This window comes from Doryrhamphus excisus, linkage group LG18 (genome assembly GCF_037039965.1).
Source record: "Doryrhamphus excisus strain RoL-2023G ecotype Guam linkage group LG18, RoL_Dexc_Guam_v1.1, whole genome shotgun sequence".
Lineage (NCBI taxonomy): Eukaryota > Metazoa > Chordata > Actinopteri > Syngnathiformes > Syngnathidae > Doryrhamphus > Doryrhamphus excisus.
The window spans coordinates 12,602,989-12,619,447 of record NC_136374.1 but is presented as its reverse complement, the minus strand read 5'-3'; the positions used below and the strand labels follow the sequence as shown (position 1 = coordinate 12,619,447).

General features: G+C 40.1%; 2 protein-coding genes across 10 annotated transcripts in view; both read right to left on the bottom strand.

The window, feature by feature from the left end:
* Nucleotides 1–102: 102 nt before the first annotated feature.
* smpd2b (sphingomyelin phosphodiesterase 2b) lies at nt 103–6,120 on the bottom strand. The gene is made up of 11 exons (XM_058055579.2): nt 5,885–6,120; nt 4,590–4,664; nt 4,430–4,526; nt 3,700–3,776; nt 3,277–3,370; nt 3,129–3,218; nt 2,968–3,050; nt 1,812–1,944; nt 1,623–1,727; nt 1,379–1,553; nt 103–1,312 (listed from the first exon to the last, which is right to left on the bottom strand). Exons 2-11 carry the CDS (start codon nt 4,655–4,657, stop codon nt 888–890), a joined length of 1,347 nt encoding a protein of 448 aa, XP_057911562.2. The 5' UTR covers nt 4,658–4,664; nt 5,885–6,120; the 3' UTR covers nt 103–887.
* Nucleotides 6,121–6,655: 535 nt separating this feature from the next.
* Nucleotides 6,656–16,459, bottom strand: part of tead3b (TEA domain family member 3 b) — a 31,152-nt gene continuing 21,348 nt past the window's right edge. For 2 of the 9 annotated variants that reach the window (XM_078798634.1, XM_078798635.1), the window contains 13 exons: nt 15,848–15,912; nt 14,901–14,963; nt 14,692–14,754; nt 12,443–12,454; nt 11,632–11,751; nt 11,500–11,543; nt 11,317–11,373; nt 10,960–11,024; nt 10,729–10,865; nt 10,358–10,531; nt 9,984–10,127; nt 9,739–9,891; nt 6,656–8,614 (listed from right to left, as the gene is read on the bottom strand). In XM_078798634.1, the coding sequence (XP_078654760.1) occupies nt 8,501–8,614; nt 9,739–9,891; nt 9,984–10,127; nt 10,358–10,531; nt 10,729–10,865; nt 10,960–11,024; nt 11,317–11,373; nt 11,500–11,543; nt 11,632–11,751; nt 12,443–12,454; nt 14,692–14,754; nt 14,901–14,963; nt 15,848–15,912 (1,211 nt within the window). In that variant the 3' untranslated portion in view covers nt 6,656–8,500. The remainder of the gene's footprint in view (nt 8,615–9,738; nt 9,892–9,983; nt 10,128–10,357; nt 10,532–10,728; nt 10,866–10,959; nt 11,025–11,316; nt 11,374–11,499; nt 11,544–11,631; nt 11,752–12,442; nt 12,455–14,691; nt 14,755–14,900; nt 14,964–15,847; nt 15,913–16,459) is intronic. The other 7 variants (XM_078798637.1, XM_078798636.1, XM_078798639.1 and 4 more) reach the window with 7 other exon arrangements.

Below are 16,459 nucleotides of genomic sequence, written 5' to 3'. Positions count from 1 at the left end.
GCCCGCATTACATTTTTACAATTTTACACACACAATTTTTCAGTCTCCTTGCTCATTAAGTCCATGGGTTGATAAATGCGATATGACTGCCCTCTAGTGGTGACACTTAAGACCAACACATATCATTAGTCTTTATTGGGGCTTTCAAAAACCATGAAACTCAGTAGTTGGAATGATCAATGCCCTACATTCATGTAAAATGTTTTGGCTCAGCCATACATAATTTTATGAGGTTCATCTCATAGATTTATGTGTATTACACACAAATATCTAGTATATTCTAATAAACAAATGTCAGTAATGTATACAACCTGTGTAAGTCAAGTATGGGGGTCAATGAGGGAAATGTTTTGGAGCTTAAAGCTAAAATGTTTTAGGTGCAATGGAGTGCATGTTCAAGTACACGACCCAGCTTCCTGGTGGCTGTCCAGGATCTAATGAATGTGGTCCCTGCAAACTGGAGTCTTTGGATGTCTGGAAAAAAAATGCATTGAAACTATCATGAGACTGGGCAGTAAGGAAGCATCGTGCAGCTGCATATGTCACCTTTAGGTGTACAAAAAGCAAAAACGGTCAACAAACTTCCTGTCTCCTGCCAGGCTGTCCACCAAGAAACGTGTATTATGCGACAACCACTTTGATCCATTATGTGTATGACTTTCTACATCTAAATGTGACGTTATTATTCTTGCTGATTGGACAATAAATTGGTGTAAATCTGCCATAAACCTTACTGCATGTCACTGGTACCGTGCAAAGCTGAACAGTGATTAAGTAGTCGGCTTGCAGCATGAGGGTTCTGGCTAAGAGTAAGCGGAGTGTATTAAGATAAGACAGTGGATTGATAGAATTTGAAAAGCCACCCGACCCCCGCATCCCTCCACAAATTAGTCCTCTGGACAGAAGACATTGGGCTCCAGCTCCTCCAGGGGTTTCTTGTGGGTGCAGCCAGGCTGAGCCACGGGATATCCCCGCAGCTTCTCCTGCAGGCCACCCATGGCGAGCCGCATCTGGTCCTCGGTGCCTTGGAGGGACTTGAGCTCCATGGTGTAGAAGACGTAAAGCAGCGAGGTGCCAAGCAGGATGGCGAAGCACAGCGCCGCCAGCAGGTAGAAGGAAGTGTGCGGGAAGGCTTGCTCCACCCCCAGCGCCAACCAGGGCACCGCCGCGATGGCCAGCTCCAGCAGGAGCAGAGCCAAGCCCATGGCCACCATACGGGTGACCGTTTTGCGCATCCTCTCGGCGCAGTGGATGCCTACTTTGACCTCGGTGCGGGCCTCCGTCAAAATGTCCACCAGCTTGGCGACATCATCTGGTGACATGAGTAAAAGCGGTGGTGATATATACTTTGGAGAAAATGCATGTAAAAATCACTTACCTCCTGAGAAATGTCCACTCTTGGACTGAACATCACCAGCCTGTGGTGCGGCGTGGGCGTCAAGTTTCAGCTCAGCAGTCAGGGCCTCGTGGTCCGAGTACGGCACGGGGTGTCCTGGAACGGAGCCTTTGGTGGTGCACATGGAAGCACAATGAATGTCTGCTTGGGAAGAACCCTGAAAATGAAAAGAAAAAAGTGTTAGTGTAATGATGGAGATATGAAATAAAACCAATGTTTCAGGCACCTTGAAGAGGATGTAGTCAATCCTGATGCCCCTCTCAAAGGGAATCACCATCTTCTTGCTAACAAAAGCGTTGTCCAGTACCAGAGTCAGACCATTCTCAAATCCCTGAAAAACAAGATCGACCCCAGCATTGCGTCTTAGTGGCTAACTCCTATCTGCATTTAGCTGACATTTTATTGTGAGACCTACGTCGAACTGGTCGGCCTCTGCGTAAGCGTCTCGGAGTCCCGTGTAAGACATCAGCAACCGGGTGCCAAGGTCCTGGGGATGCATGTTGAGGTCGCCACCCAGGATCACCATGTCTGCATTAGCTGACGTGTGACTAGAAACATCAGTTCAATGGTTTTGACTTAGAACAGTCGATTGACTCAAATTGAATTAGTTCTAAAACTCAATGTAAGGAATAAACTGCCAGCATGAATACAACTGTGGGTACTGCCATCCTGTGGCGTTAATAAAAAACTACTGCAGACACATCTGCCAATGTTTGACTCCGGCAGGTTACTTTTACAGACCACACACCCGGCAAATACACTACCGCTCCAAAGTTTGGGGTCACTTGGAAATGTTTTTGGGCCAGTCTGAGATATGGCTTTTTCTTGGCAATCCTGCCAGGAAGTCCCGCATCCTGAAGTCGCCGCTTCACTGTTGATACTGACACTGGTGTTTGACGGGTACTATTTAGTACAGCTGCCAGGTGACGACCTGTGAGGCGTCTTAAACTACACACTCTCAGACATGCATCGTTTTTATGTCCTTGTTAGACCCAGTTTGTGCTGCTCTCTGAAGGGAGTAGTTAACAGCATGTTAAAAGATTGGGTGCTGGAGCCTATCCCAGCTGTCTTCGGGCGAGAGGTGGGGTACACCCTGGACTGGTCGCCAGCCAATCACAGGGCACATATAGACAAACAACCATTCACACTCACATTTTTGCTCTTTGAAAATCATCTGATTAATTTTAATTGTTTGTGAAATGGACAAAATTGTGAAATGCATGAAAATGTGTTTTTCTTTGGTAAACAAAGACATTTGCAAGTGATGTTGACTCGCTCCTATCAATATGGAGGAGCAGTGCTGTCGATCGCGTTCCATCCTTCCCTAACTCGTTAACAAACCCCGAGGTACTTAAACTTGGGAGGTGCTGATTCTCATCCCGACCACTTCACAACATTTAGTAGTAGGTTACATTTCTTATGGGAAAAAAAGTATTTTTAAACTCCTTCATTTTTTGGGTTATGGTTTCAGAAGGTCCACTGCAATTTGTCACCTTAAATGATGGCTAATGTACAGCGCTATCAACAAACATCTGGGTCATCGTGTGTGTGGAGTTGCCTATCAACATTACCGGACGAACTGCTGCAGCTCCCACGCCTGGACCACCCTGTGAGGCAGATAAGTATCCCTCTCACGGCTGTACTCGGCATGCAGCTGCAACGACACTCGTTCGTCAGTTAACTCGTAGCGTAGCGCTCAGTTGGAGGCAAGCTTAAGGCAGGGAACACCTACGTGAGTCAAGTAGACGTTTGCTGTCAGAGTGCCGATGTTCAGGATGGCCAGGCCGACGGCTTTCCCTCCGAACCAATCGCCATGGTGGGCCTGCAAATGACCACTGATGACTTGGCGCATTGTTCATTGTCGAATCATCCTATCTTACCATATATGGATAACCATTCAAGGAGTAGCGATAAAGGAGTGTGTCTTGGATCCTGTGTTTGGAGAAAATGGCCAATCCGCTGCCAATGACTCCGCTGGCTCGTTGCAAAAGAAAGAAGTCATGAGAAGATGTTTCAATTCAATACCTTAAATGTTTGGTTTCCATGGCGACAGACATCACTCTACAGAGGTTCTGGTGAGATGTGTGAAACAGATTATGAGACAAGGAGTGGTTGTAAATTCTCATGTGCTTTGGTATGCAGGTCAAGACAGAATTAAGACGCCAAATTCTGTGTTAATCCTTCAGGCAGTTACATTTAGCTGCTGGATCAAAGTGCTCCAGCACATTAGAGGCCCCTTTTTGACATTGTAGCAAGGAATTATAAGGCCGTTTGACAGAGGATTTCGACTTGGAACACCTTACCTTTTAAAGTAATGAGAGTGAGAGTGGCTACTGGACAGTTTCTTTCTCAGGAAGAGGTAGTCTTTTTCACTCCATACCTGTATAAATAAAATATTAATGCAACTTATTCATATTTGCAGCAGGCAGGTTTTAGTTGTTATATTTGGTAATGTATAAGAAAATATTTCAATGGTCGGTACATTAATATTATGTGACCGATGAATTTGATCCAATAGCTGCATTAAATTAAATGAATTACATGAATTAAATTCAGTTAAAGTGAATAAAATGCAAACAATTTAAATAATTGAAAAAAAATCTAATCAATTCGAAACTATTCTAACAAAATGTAATTAAATGCAATGAAATGAAATATTTATAATATATTCGGTATTCTTGTCAGAAAAATATAAAAAATTGTCAAAATATGGCAATATATTTTAATTAAATTAAACTACATTAAACATAATTGATGAATATCACAATCCTATTAATTTCTAATCTTGTGTACTATTTTTTAGTAAATGGAATTTCTTAAAAATATTACAAATATTATGCCCAATTTATTTCAAAATTTTATTTGTATAAAACCCAATTAAATAGAATGTGTCAAGCAGATAAATAAGATGTGACTTGATACCTGTATGTAACACTATGTATATATATTGATATATTAACGTCTTTTGTAATTTTAATAAATTATATGTATATGACGGGAAGGGAGATAAACAAGATGCGTCCATCATGACACCTCTTGCAGAAGAACGATGTCGTGCTCTTCTTTAAGCAGCATGTCTGCAATCATGGTGAAACGTTGGGTGCAGTGCTTGCTCATGTAGCGCACCCCCCTGAGAAAAGCAAAAAGAATTATAATCAAATCAAAAACAAAACCAAAATATGTGCGCACTAACCAGCAGTTTAGAGAGAAGACCAGGATGGTGGAAGAGTCTTTCTGACCCATGCTGGCACAACGATCCATCGGGCTCCTAATATGAACCGTTAAAGGGGAAAAATGTCAACTCTTAACAGTAATATAAAAGGTACACAGTCAGCAACTTTGGCAGACCTGACAGTGGTTTCACTTGCCTATGTTGCCACAGCTTGAGTCAATAGGTGCAACAGCAATGCATGTTTGGATGTGTTTTGTGTTAAAATCAGCTGACCTGGCGAGACTCAATGGGTCACGAGGCGTGGAAATAGAAAAAGGAGAAATGCTAGTGCATTGCTGCACAAAAAAAAATTATGTGAACAGATAAAATGTTGGTTTTATGTATATAGGCTGCTACAACCACTCATAACATTCCAGATATTCATCATAAACGGGCGCATTCTGCTCATTTCTTCGTTTTAATACACAACATATCAATCACTAAGTTGTAGTAGTTTACTGTATTGTCATTATCAACAACAAAGTACAGTTGACTGCATACACATATGATGCAAACATAGCATTGTGTTCCTTAAGCTTTATCGGGACATTGTACATTGACATCATAAAACAACTTTATTTTGACTTCTACAACATAGAAGCCTTTGAGTAAAAGCTTTGTTTTTGTAGTGGCTTTCATTTCATTCATAAGGCTAATTGTATGAAACATGGCCATTTTTTTTTATTATTTTGATCCCATTGTAACCACATATTTTAATTAATTTAGATGTGTGTGTATTATATTGGCATTGACCTTTAATGAGGAGGGACTGCATCATGTGTTGTTCCATGTGAAAAATCAGGGATTCTTATGCCAAAAAAAACATTACTAAATCCATGTTTTTTTGAAAAGATTGGAAAATATATATTTAAAAAAATAGAGATATATATTTAAACATATTTATTTTAATTATTAAATATTATATGAAATATGGTTTTTATTTAAAATATATATCTTTATATATTAAAAAATGTTCACTTTTTTAAATTTTAAAAGGTGCCTATGCAGCCAAAAGCTACAAGACACTAAATATAAAATAAAAACCAGGTTTAAAACTGACTCGGTAACAGTAAATTCAATATAAACATCAATTCACAGTCAATTGTCTATTGGAATATTATCTGGCAGACAATGAATGAATACAGTGTCACATGCTAGTCCTTCATGTAGTTACAATGGACACAATTACATTAAAACAAAGGCGACGCCAACAATGCTTTTTTAAATGACTGATACTGTGACAAGATAAAACACATATTAAAAGTGTATTGACTTACTCGGGCAACCTTTTTGAAGAACTGGTCTGAAAGGTTCCAAAAGTCAACAGCAACTATCGCCTGGGTCCACAATACTTCCTGTTGGCATCGAGTCGACCGAGAGGGATCATAGGATTACAAATGTCATTGTTCGTTGCATTGTGACGCTTGGCTGGACATTTTATAGCGTCTAAATATTTACAGAAACATGAAAGTAACGTTTACGTCTCTGTCAAGTCATTTGCAGAAACGCTAATGGCGTCACATCCGGTTCTACTAATCGCTTTCACAATAAAGCAGTAACCCAAATTGCCCTTTGGGTTTCTAACAAAAGATAGCCACGAGACAATGTTAATGTATGGTTTGTGATTGTTATACCCGCTCCAATAAGTATAAAAGTGAACTATATGCGATTACTTCAAAGTTAACGTTTAAATAAAACCATGTCCGGGATGAGTTTGCTAACTTAAAAGCTGCTGGCGGTTATTTTCCGCTTCCGTAGAATGCTGGGATGTGTAGTTCAGCCACCAGGACAAAGTCTTTATCGTGTGAGGTCAGCAGTGTGTATTTATTTCATTTTAATGTGTTAACTTGTCTTATAAGTGTTGGACAAATGATAAAATTAATAATAAATTAACACATGTAACAATAATCTAATGAAATATGTAACTTAAGTTGAATAGTTGTCTGACTACTGTATATGTGCCCGACCTGATGAGTGTAAGTGGCATACAAAACGAAGATATGAATGAAAAGTAAGACTTTAGTAGACAAATACAATTATCACACACATTAATATGGGGAAAATGGCCCCCAAAGGCACCATGTGTCTTTTATTGTTAGATACAATGGTTTGATTACATAGTCCAACCTCTATTTGGAAGTATAAAATTGCAATTCACAATTGTAGCAAAGACAATAGTAAACCACCTTCAACCAAAAAAACAAAAACAACAAACAAACACCCTCCCACACCATTCAGAATATGATACATTAGATATCTCATATTAATTATCAATATCAGCACAATCACACATTAATTTCAGTGAACACTGAAAGTCAAGACGACAGAATCAAAACACAAATGGTAATGGCAATAAAACGGTATAAAAGATACACTGAGCAAAGGAGCGTTTTTTTTGTCTAGGTTGCAACATTCAAAGGCAGGCAGGCACTCCATTAATGTCAGATTTTATGGCAAAAAATTGTCCAAGTGAGACGCTTTTTCGCTTGTCTTGCAGGATCCAAAAGAAGTCCTGCCATACTTACCGACTCAACATTTCCATCTGAATGAAAAATAATCAATATGCTTCAAGTGAACCCCCCCTCTCACCCTTAGAAGTATCTGCTTGTCAACCCTATAAATAACAATCAATGGTCATGTTCCACAGCACAGAGACAACAGTTTTGAGTTGGATGTCAAAATCTTAAATATCAACATTTAAGCTTTTATGGGCATTGAGTGAAGAGTAAAGCGAATGACTTCACAGCACGCAATTTCTTTTTTAAACAAAAGAAACAGTGATTCAATTCTTTCATATTTCCTCTCTGTGCTGAGATCACAAATAACACCCCCCTCCCCTCCCACCCTACGGTACCCTAAAAATAAAAATACTCCTATGTAACACACATTCCTTTAGGAACCATTTGACTCACAGTACAGACACAATGTATTTTTTCACTTAGGCTACATTTATCAAGGGAGAAAATCCTACACATCCCCTCCCCATCAGCCCTCGCCGAGTACACATCTTCCAATAAAGCAATAGTTCCTTTTCCACCAAAATTTATTTGGGGGGGAAAAAAAAATCCCCAAAATCCCAGACTTTCCCTGGAAAAGTACCTAATAGTGAGGTGGGTCATCTCAGAATCCCGGGAACTTCTCAAGGACCTGATTTGAATCAATTTTCCAGGATAAACGTTGCTGAAAATGTCGGTGGAAACGGTGCTATTGTAACAGGGGTTATAAAGGGAGGGGGGGGGGGGGGCAAAGCGCTGGCTTTACGTAAGGCAAGCAGGCAGAAGAAACATCTGTAAGACCTGATTTTGTGTATTACAACAGACAGGCAGTACCACAAAAAAGGCTACAATGCTAAGCCTTCACACTGTACAACAAAGTATGATAACTGGGGAGATAAGAGTGTTATAAACTAACATCCGAGGGGTTTGTATGTCCAATTTTCTGATGAGGATCTGCTCGTTTAAAAAAAAAAAAAATACAAGAGGTAGTACAAAAGGCAATCAAAAGTGGCAGGCAATGATATCATCTTTGGAGGAAAAAGGCACTTGTCTTTCCTAACGAAACCTACTACAAACACCACTTGGCTCGTCTATGGTCCAGTTCTTGCACTTATTGCGCCGAGTAATGTCTTCTCATTCACTTAAGCACCTCCTCACTCCCTCAAGAATCATTTCAATCTCTATCACATACCTCCACTTCATCTAAAAAGGTGTGTTTAAACACGAGCTACTGGTCTGATAAATGTGTTTTATTCCAAAAAACGTCCCCTTGTTGGTTTACTCTAGCATCGTTTCAATGTCATTCCAGGCTTTCCCTGGCTTAGTCGAGCTGGCTGAAGAGGGATAGATTGTGTTTCACTGTTTTGTCTGGCTTGTCGCAAGACGTCCTTGCTAGTGTTAGTCCTTCACGAGTCTGTAGACGTGGTACTGAGCGCCGTGCTCGCTCGTGGACACCTCAAACACAAACGCTATGCACAGCAGAGTCTCCTGGGTGTCGCGGTTCGTCACCACCTGTAGAAGGAAAGGAATAGAGATGCAATCATGTCAGGAGGGATGCGTGGGTGCTTGTTATGTTTTTATGAATTCACCTTAATTAATAAATGTTTCCCGTACATTATTTTATTTTATTTATTATAGATTTGGCACTACCGGTTGGTCCTTGCTGTCTGTGAAACAACTCTGCACAATAGGTGGTCACACCTCACGCACCTGGACTGCCAGAGAAGAAGACAAGTTGCAAGAGGACCCCTCTTGCAGTTTTCCTTTAACAAAATATACTACACTACTACTGTATAATGGGTAAAGGAAGACAAATTTAAGATTTTTTTTAATGCCAGCTAAAACATCTAATACCTCAGCACACTTGTGAAGCCCTGCATAGATGTTACTTGGTTTTAGTAGTTTTGTGCCAATTTTTAAGCAGTTTGAATTACAGCATTGGGGACTAAGTGTCATGCTTATTCATTCATTCATTCATTCATTCATTTTCTACCGCTTATACTCACGAAGGTCGCGGGTGTGCTGGAGCCTATCCCAGCTGTCTTCGGGTGAGAGGAGGGGTACACCCTGGACTGGTCGCCAGCCAATCACAGGGCACATATAGACAAACAACCATTCACACTCACATTCATACCTATGGACAATTTGGAGTTGCCAATTAACCTAGCATGTTTTTGGAATGTGGGAAGAAACCGGAGTACCTGGAGAAAACATGCACGGGAAGAACATGCAAACTCCACACACAGATGGCTGAGGGTGGGATTGAACTCGGGTCTCCTCGCTGTGAGGTCTACGCGCTAACCACTCGAACGCCGTGCAGCCCATGTCATGCTTAAGTATAGTTAAAAGATAATTTTGAAACATCATATTTAATTCCCCATAACGTGCCCCAAAATCGGGTAGAAAGTCTTCCCAGGAGAGTGGAAGCTGTTATACTGTAGATTGAAAAGGTTGGCCCAAAAGGTGGAATGGACACATGTACCAATACTTTTGACCATAAGTAAGTACATGTTGACTGTCAACATGCTAACTAGTGCAATCATATCCTGTTTTTGTTGTGCTATACAGCTTCCATTGAACTATAGTAGGCTTTGCAAGGTCTACAACACATGCTATGTTCAAGTACACATCTGTACCTGGAGGATGGTGAAGTTTTCAAGAACACTGTTCATCATGTATTTTTCAGGCAAGTGTTTCAGTTTGTGGATGAAGTTGATCATGTACTCGCACATCGGGGAGCGGTGGATCCTGTAAACGCACTTTCCTCCCTCCAGGCGGGCATACTCCGTCTACGACAGGAGGAGATGGCAACATCAGATAAGAGAAAACATCTCATCTTTGCCATACATAAAAGGAGATAGTCGATGACGTGTAGCGTTACCTCCACTTTCTCCACAACCTGCTTCCCAAAGGAGCAGACTTTGGTGGAAACAGTGATGGTCATGTTCTCAATGCTACTGTACTGGCTGGTGACGCCGTAGAAAGAACCTGGGCCATCCTGCATGCCGCTGCTGTTCAGGTCAGCCTGTGAATGGCATTATCATTATATTGATTGACCTACACATTTCTTAAGGTATCGCACAACTGAGTACACCACTCAGCATTTTTATTATTGTATGCCTCTTCAAGGGATACTACTATAGGAGTAAAATTGGGTATATATTTGAGTAATCGGTGTACAGCTGGACTGAAACAGTCAAAATAGCTTTTGTTTGATATTGTACGAGACACAAGACAAAATAATCAATGTCATACCCAAAATTTAACGAGGAAAAAAGCATTCTGGGGGCCTTTCTCGTAAAGTTCCTTAAGGCCACCCTTCTTCTCAGGGAACTTGTCGTAAATCTGCCGGATATCCACAGCCTCCAGGAGTGGGTCGCTGTAGGAGGGGTTGGTCTGTCCTATGTGGACAAACAGGTGTTTGCTGTACTGCAGTATGGAGACACAAAAAAGGGCCCGCTTCAGACATGTGCAACGTACAGTTGATGTGCAATTGTATCAACGTCAGACAGTGTGTGATTAAATTGCAGCGATATCCCGCCTGTAGGTTCTGTGTCAAAAGAAAATTTCTCATGGCAAGAACTTCTCTTACAGGTTCTGAGGTGGCCTTTTTTTTCTAAACTCACAGTGTCTGGATCTCTTTGAACCTCCATGAAGGCCGAGTATTCCAACATGCGCAACTTTGAGGAGGCAATGGTCCGGTCCTGCCACACTGGCACTGCCGTGGCGGTGGGAGCGGAAGGCGGTGCCAAGGGCTCATAACCTGAATACCATACAAATAAAAAGTTAATTATTGTTTAATTATCATAAAAATTTGTCCTATATGACCATTTACTACTCATTTTAATGAGACCTACTTGGTATGGACTGCAGTACTGGACCTGATAGGCTCGGGTATGGAGGCTGTGCAAAAGGTTTGATACTAGAAGACAGTGAAAGGTTCCGTGAGACATCCTTTACAGATCAGCTTTCATACATAAATGCCTTAAATGTGGATTAGTGTCAAAGTAAGCATGTGTTGCTGCACCAGCGAAGCGTAAGTCCACCTGCTTCATTGCATTTTCATCCGTCGACAAATTGAACAACTATTCGGGTTATTTTGTTTTGAAGATGGGATTTCAATTTGGTGCAGGAAACATAACATACAAGACAGTGCAGTAGTTAGTAGTAGTGCTTTGGTGCTCACAGCTGGACCTCATCTTAGGCGAACTTACGCATGGCTGGTGCGGCAAATCCCAGGAGTCCTTCCCGGGTTGAGATTTAGAACCAGCCTGGTGTGCAAAAACGTGACGCGTTAAACATGCCTACTCTTAACGATCCTAATTAATGCACTGACTCGTCTTCAGAAAGACAACGTTGTCTCCAAACATGGACCTTGGCGTCACCCAGCTACTTACTCCTGAGAAGGTCCAGGCTGTCCCGGCATTGGTGCCGACCAGAACTGGAAAAGTGAGGCAATGTTTTCCCATCAGTCCAAAATACTTTAAAAGGCACATGGAATGAAACGGTACATTGAAGAGAGGTCTCACTCTGCCTGTTTGGTAGGGGGCGGGGGGTAGTGGCGGAAGATGATTCTTCATCGGCGAGACGATCTGCGCGGACGATAGTGCTGCCATGTTCTGCAGGGCTTTGTCTTTAGATGCCTGATCCTGCAAGTTGGCATAGAAGGAAGAAGCGATTTGACCACAAGGGGGCGCCAGAATCTACACATAACCACTGCTCTACACTGTAAACATTTATTGCTGATTGTCTCATTTGCCATTTTGATTAGCGGAGTGTAACAGCCAATAATGGGTGACTAAAGAAGACTTCCATTGGTTGTGTATGTTCCAAGGAAAGTAAGGTCGAGTGTTACTGTGGTCGCCATGGAAACGGAAGGATGAAGCCAGCAGCTGGATGTCAGTGTGTACGGCAGTGTGATGAAAAGATCACTCATAATGGCGTCACACAATAAAAAAAAAAATCACTGGATTAACGCTTATTTTATTCATATTTCAAGATTATAAACGTCCCTGCTTGTTTTTTAGTACCTTTGCAAAAAAAAAAAAAAAAAAAAAAAAGCTTCAACATGTGAAGCTTTGAAGAAAAGTCAAGAGCCCAAAAATCAAAACAAGCAGCACCTCAATGAAGCAAGCGAGGATGCACAGCAGCGTTCAAAGCGTGGACGTTTTTTCCGAAGCACACCTGATGCCTCATTATGGGATAGCGAAAGGGGTGGGGTGGGGGGATTGGGAGGGTCGGAGGGGTGAGGTGCCATGCCAGCAGAGGGCCATTAGAAGGCGCATTGATGCTGAAGGCGAGTAGGGAAGCACAGTGTACGGGACAAGTGAGATCACTTACCAAATTCATTGCCTAAACCAAAAAAAAACAACAAAAAAAGAAAAATAAAACATTAGTACTATGCATTTAAGTTTAATTAAGACTTTGGGGCCATACTGCAAAGTGATGCAAAAATGACTAAATTCACGGATTCATAATTGATAGGTTGCTTGTTCATAAATACATGAAAAATCTTTTACGGTGTATTAAGCAATATATACATATATTTTTACAACATTTTTAAGAAAATGTGGACTAATTTAGAATGAACAGCTAATATTTTTAGTTCATGGGTATGATGTTTAAGTGTCATAAGTCACCATTTAATAGAAGTTACTTATTTGGGTCGAAACAATACATGAGAAATGAAAGCTGGGAAGGGGACCCCATCCTCCTCTTCAGAGAAGATGCAAAGAGGAGAACAACTTGCATAAATATCCTTTCTAATGATTGGCTTCACTTGTGTATGCAGGTCAAGGGTCAATAAGCTTACTAAACAAATTTGTATTCCAATAATTAGTATTATAGTATTCATATTAGTATTAGTGTAAGGTATTCAAATAAATAAAACAACCGGGGTGCCCAAAATGTATGCACCTGCCTAGTTTTGTTTAAATACATATTGCACACTTTCTGTAAATCCTATAATGTTCATTTCACTTCTCATCTATCAACGTGTGAACAACCAGTGATTTATAAAGAAAAATCTTGAAAATTACCAAGGGTGCCCAAACTTTTTAATACCACTAGATTAGCATCTAGCGAGTTGTGTTAGTCCCCCAGATAAATATAGTTTTCCGTGTTAGCTGTTGCAATAACAAAATCACCGCAGCTTGGTTAATATACATACAAGTCTGTTAAGTAAATGGACACTGTTGCTGTTTTTTTTTGTGCAGACTTTATGGTAATGTTTTTATTTCATTTGAACATGCATCAGATTACAATTGAATGCGTCACATAATCAGTTCACAGTTCCACATGTCCAAAAGGAGTAGGAAGAAGCAAAGCTTATTAAATCCTACCCCTCCATCTGGTACTTTTACAATCAGTAACTGTTACATTTGTTCACTTCCTGCTTTCCTAGTATGGTTTACGGTTATTTTTTATTTATTTTTGTCACGTACCAAAGTACGAGGTGGTATGACCATACCTATTTAGCGTCAAAATAAGTATTTCCCATGGAATCCATTGTTAGCTAGCTCATATTGACTAGTTTTCTCGCAGAAATAGGAAAGAAATATATGTTCATGTTTCACATAAGGATTGTAAATGATGGTTCCACTGTATATTGCATTTAATGTAAACATATACACATTTTGGAAATTGAATGCTTTCTTGTATTTGGTAATATTAAACAATCCACGGATTTTACTCTGACTTCACCTTCGGGTCAAAGTTGGCCAGGGCACATGGAGATAGGAACCTTGTTAACAGGCTCACTGGGGCTTCTTAATAAACTTCCCAGAACAATGAGGATAATGGAAAGACAAGAAAATTTATGAAGAAAAACAATATTTACAGACAAGCCACCAACTTGACTTAACAGCTTGGCCTTATTAGAATCTTAAGATACTCTAAGAAATATTGAGGAGAAGCTTTACGATTTGTTGCTGCTGTATAGCCTGGAGAGAATGTGACACCATTGAAGACGAGGAGGTCTTCAGTTTTTTTTTTGCAGGATTAGTCATCATGTTAAGTTAAGGTTCTGTATCTAAAATATTTGCACAAGGTATGAATGCTAAAATGAAATAAAGGCAAGAGGGGATAGACCAAAGGAAGAAACTATAGTTTGAAATTGGGCATCATTATAAAAGGACATTACAAACACATATGAGGAGCTGAAGGGGTCAGAGTAGAGAAAGTAGACTCAGTAAAAGAGAGCATGCTGCAGAAGCGTGAAAGACAAAGCTTCTCATAATAAAGCTTGTGTAGCATACAGTTGTCAGCCTCTATATATTTTAACCATATTATTATTAATATTAAATAATATAAAATATTAATAAATTTAAATATATTAGGGAATACAGCTCGTGATGATCTCTTTGAGTGCTGCATGCATGGTATTGAAGCAAGAAAAACGTTCTCTGATGATCCTAAAGAAAGGCATAATTAGTTTGATAACACTTATGTTGACCAAGCTTGCATCCACTTTTCTAGCCTGAGCTAGCTTCAGTATGATCTAATGCTGTGACGCCGAGGCTAATAAAAGTAGTGGTTAGTGCAAAGCCAAGCCTTTTGCAGCCCCGCTGAGCCCGCTGTGAAGCGCATACCTTTAGCTTTGACTGGATCTCGCGAGATTTTCTCCGGGCGAGAACCTGCAAGTGGCTAGAAACCTGCATAGAAGAATAGCCACAGAGGAGGAGGGAAGGAGGGAAAGGACAAACAGGACAGAAGAAGGGAAAAGGGAAGCCGTAACCAAAGAGGAAAGAGACGCCCGGTCAGTGTCGCCGGAGAGGCGTGGCAGGCCGCCATCACCTACCTTGATACCCGCCTGGTATTCACGAACTTTCTTCCGTGCTAACACCTGTATGTGACTAGACACCTAAAGGGGTGTGAGAGAGTTTTTGAGCTCAAAAACAACAACATGCATTAGGATACATGCGCACGTGCACACTTGCATGCATGTAAGAGCAACCTTTAACAACTGGACAGTGGGACCTCTAAAGTTCTGGCAGTAAAACCAATTAATACACACACATAAACAACTGGACAGTGGAGCCTCCAACGTTCTGGCAGTACTACTAATTAAAACACACACAAAAACTTGGATTTTCAGACTGAATTTTTATTTATTTTGTTTTTTTGGGGGGCTTTTTTGACGTCACACATCACCATAAATATGTGATTGTGCAAAAAGACTTGCCTGCCTGGCACATAACATCAATTTCAACACTCAACTTCAAGCTCAATTAAAAAAAATTATAAATATTACATTATTAATATTATTATTATTAATATTAATTATTACGATGTACTGTCGAACATTTTTTTATATTTTTTTAAATATTTTTTATTATTTTTTTAAATTATTTTTTATTATTATTTCCTGTGAGGAAAAAAAAATCAAATTCTAACTAAGGATGGAAATTGTTCAACCTTGGAGGTACCACTGTACTTACATTAGTAAAAAATAATATCACAGTGTAAGGGAGCTTCCAACTGGTTAGTAAATTAATAATACCCCATATGTATTTATTCATATTTGGATGCAGTGTATATAATAACACTGCAATAAGTAATGGTATCATCCATAACACTGTAAAAAACTTTTTTTGAGTAAAAAATATATTTATATACATTACAATTAAGACATATTTGCAACCAAAAAGAAAATGAACATATTAGAGTCATGCATTTAACAACATTACTGTAAGGTAATATGGGCATGCCAGTGGTTCAGACAAAAAACAAAAAAAATGTATTCACCTGTTTCCTTGTGCGAGTTTTGCCCGTCCTCAGCTTGATGTACCGCGCTATCAATTCATTGCGACCTGCATAGAAAAAAAGAAACACAGGCATGTCAATAGAAGAAGGCATGGCGTAAACCACATGAACAGCCAACACTGGACAGAAGGTGGTGCTGAAGTTGCAGTAACAACAGCATCTGAACCATTGAAGTGGTTTGACCTTTCCAGAGCGCAGCAGACGGAGGGCAAACACTTTGTCACGGGTCAAAGGCCACAATAACACCTCTGTTTCCTATTTGAGACACTTATTTTCAAGACTTTCAGGGATTAAAACACACAGGTGTTAAAAACTGACTATTTTGTCATTTGAATTGTGGGACAGATTGATCAAAGAACTCAAACGGTGTCGCAATTTAATCCAGTTTAAGAAACAATACCAACATCTCAATTGGAAGAAGGCGGCTGACAATCATGTCTGATAGAATAAGAATAAGAAGAATAAGCTGTAATTACTTACAGCTTAGTCTATATCCTGCATTCATATACAGTGGTGTGCATAAGTTATAAATTTATATACATTGATGGATTGATAGAATATTCTATCGCTATCAGTATAAATCAATAAATTGAT

Coding starts and splice junctions, on each gene's coding strand:
- smpd2b (XM_058055579.2), bottom strand. CDS start 4,657: ATGGATCGTTGTGCCAGCATGGGTCAGAAAGACTCTTCCACCATCCTG. Junction 3,219..3,276: donor TGAATGGTTATCCATATATG/GTAAGATAGGAT, acceptor GGTCATTTGCAG/GCCCACCATGGCGATTGGTT. Junction 1,313..1,378: donor GAGTGGACATTTCTCAGGAG/GTAAGTGATTTT, acceptor TCATGTCACCAG/ATGATGTCGCCAAGCTGGTG.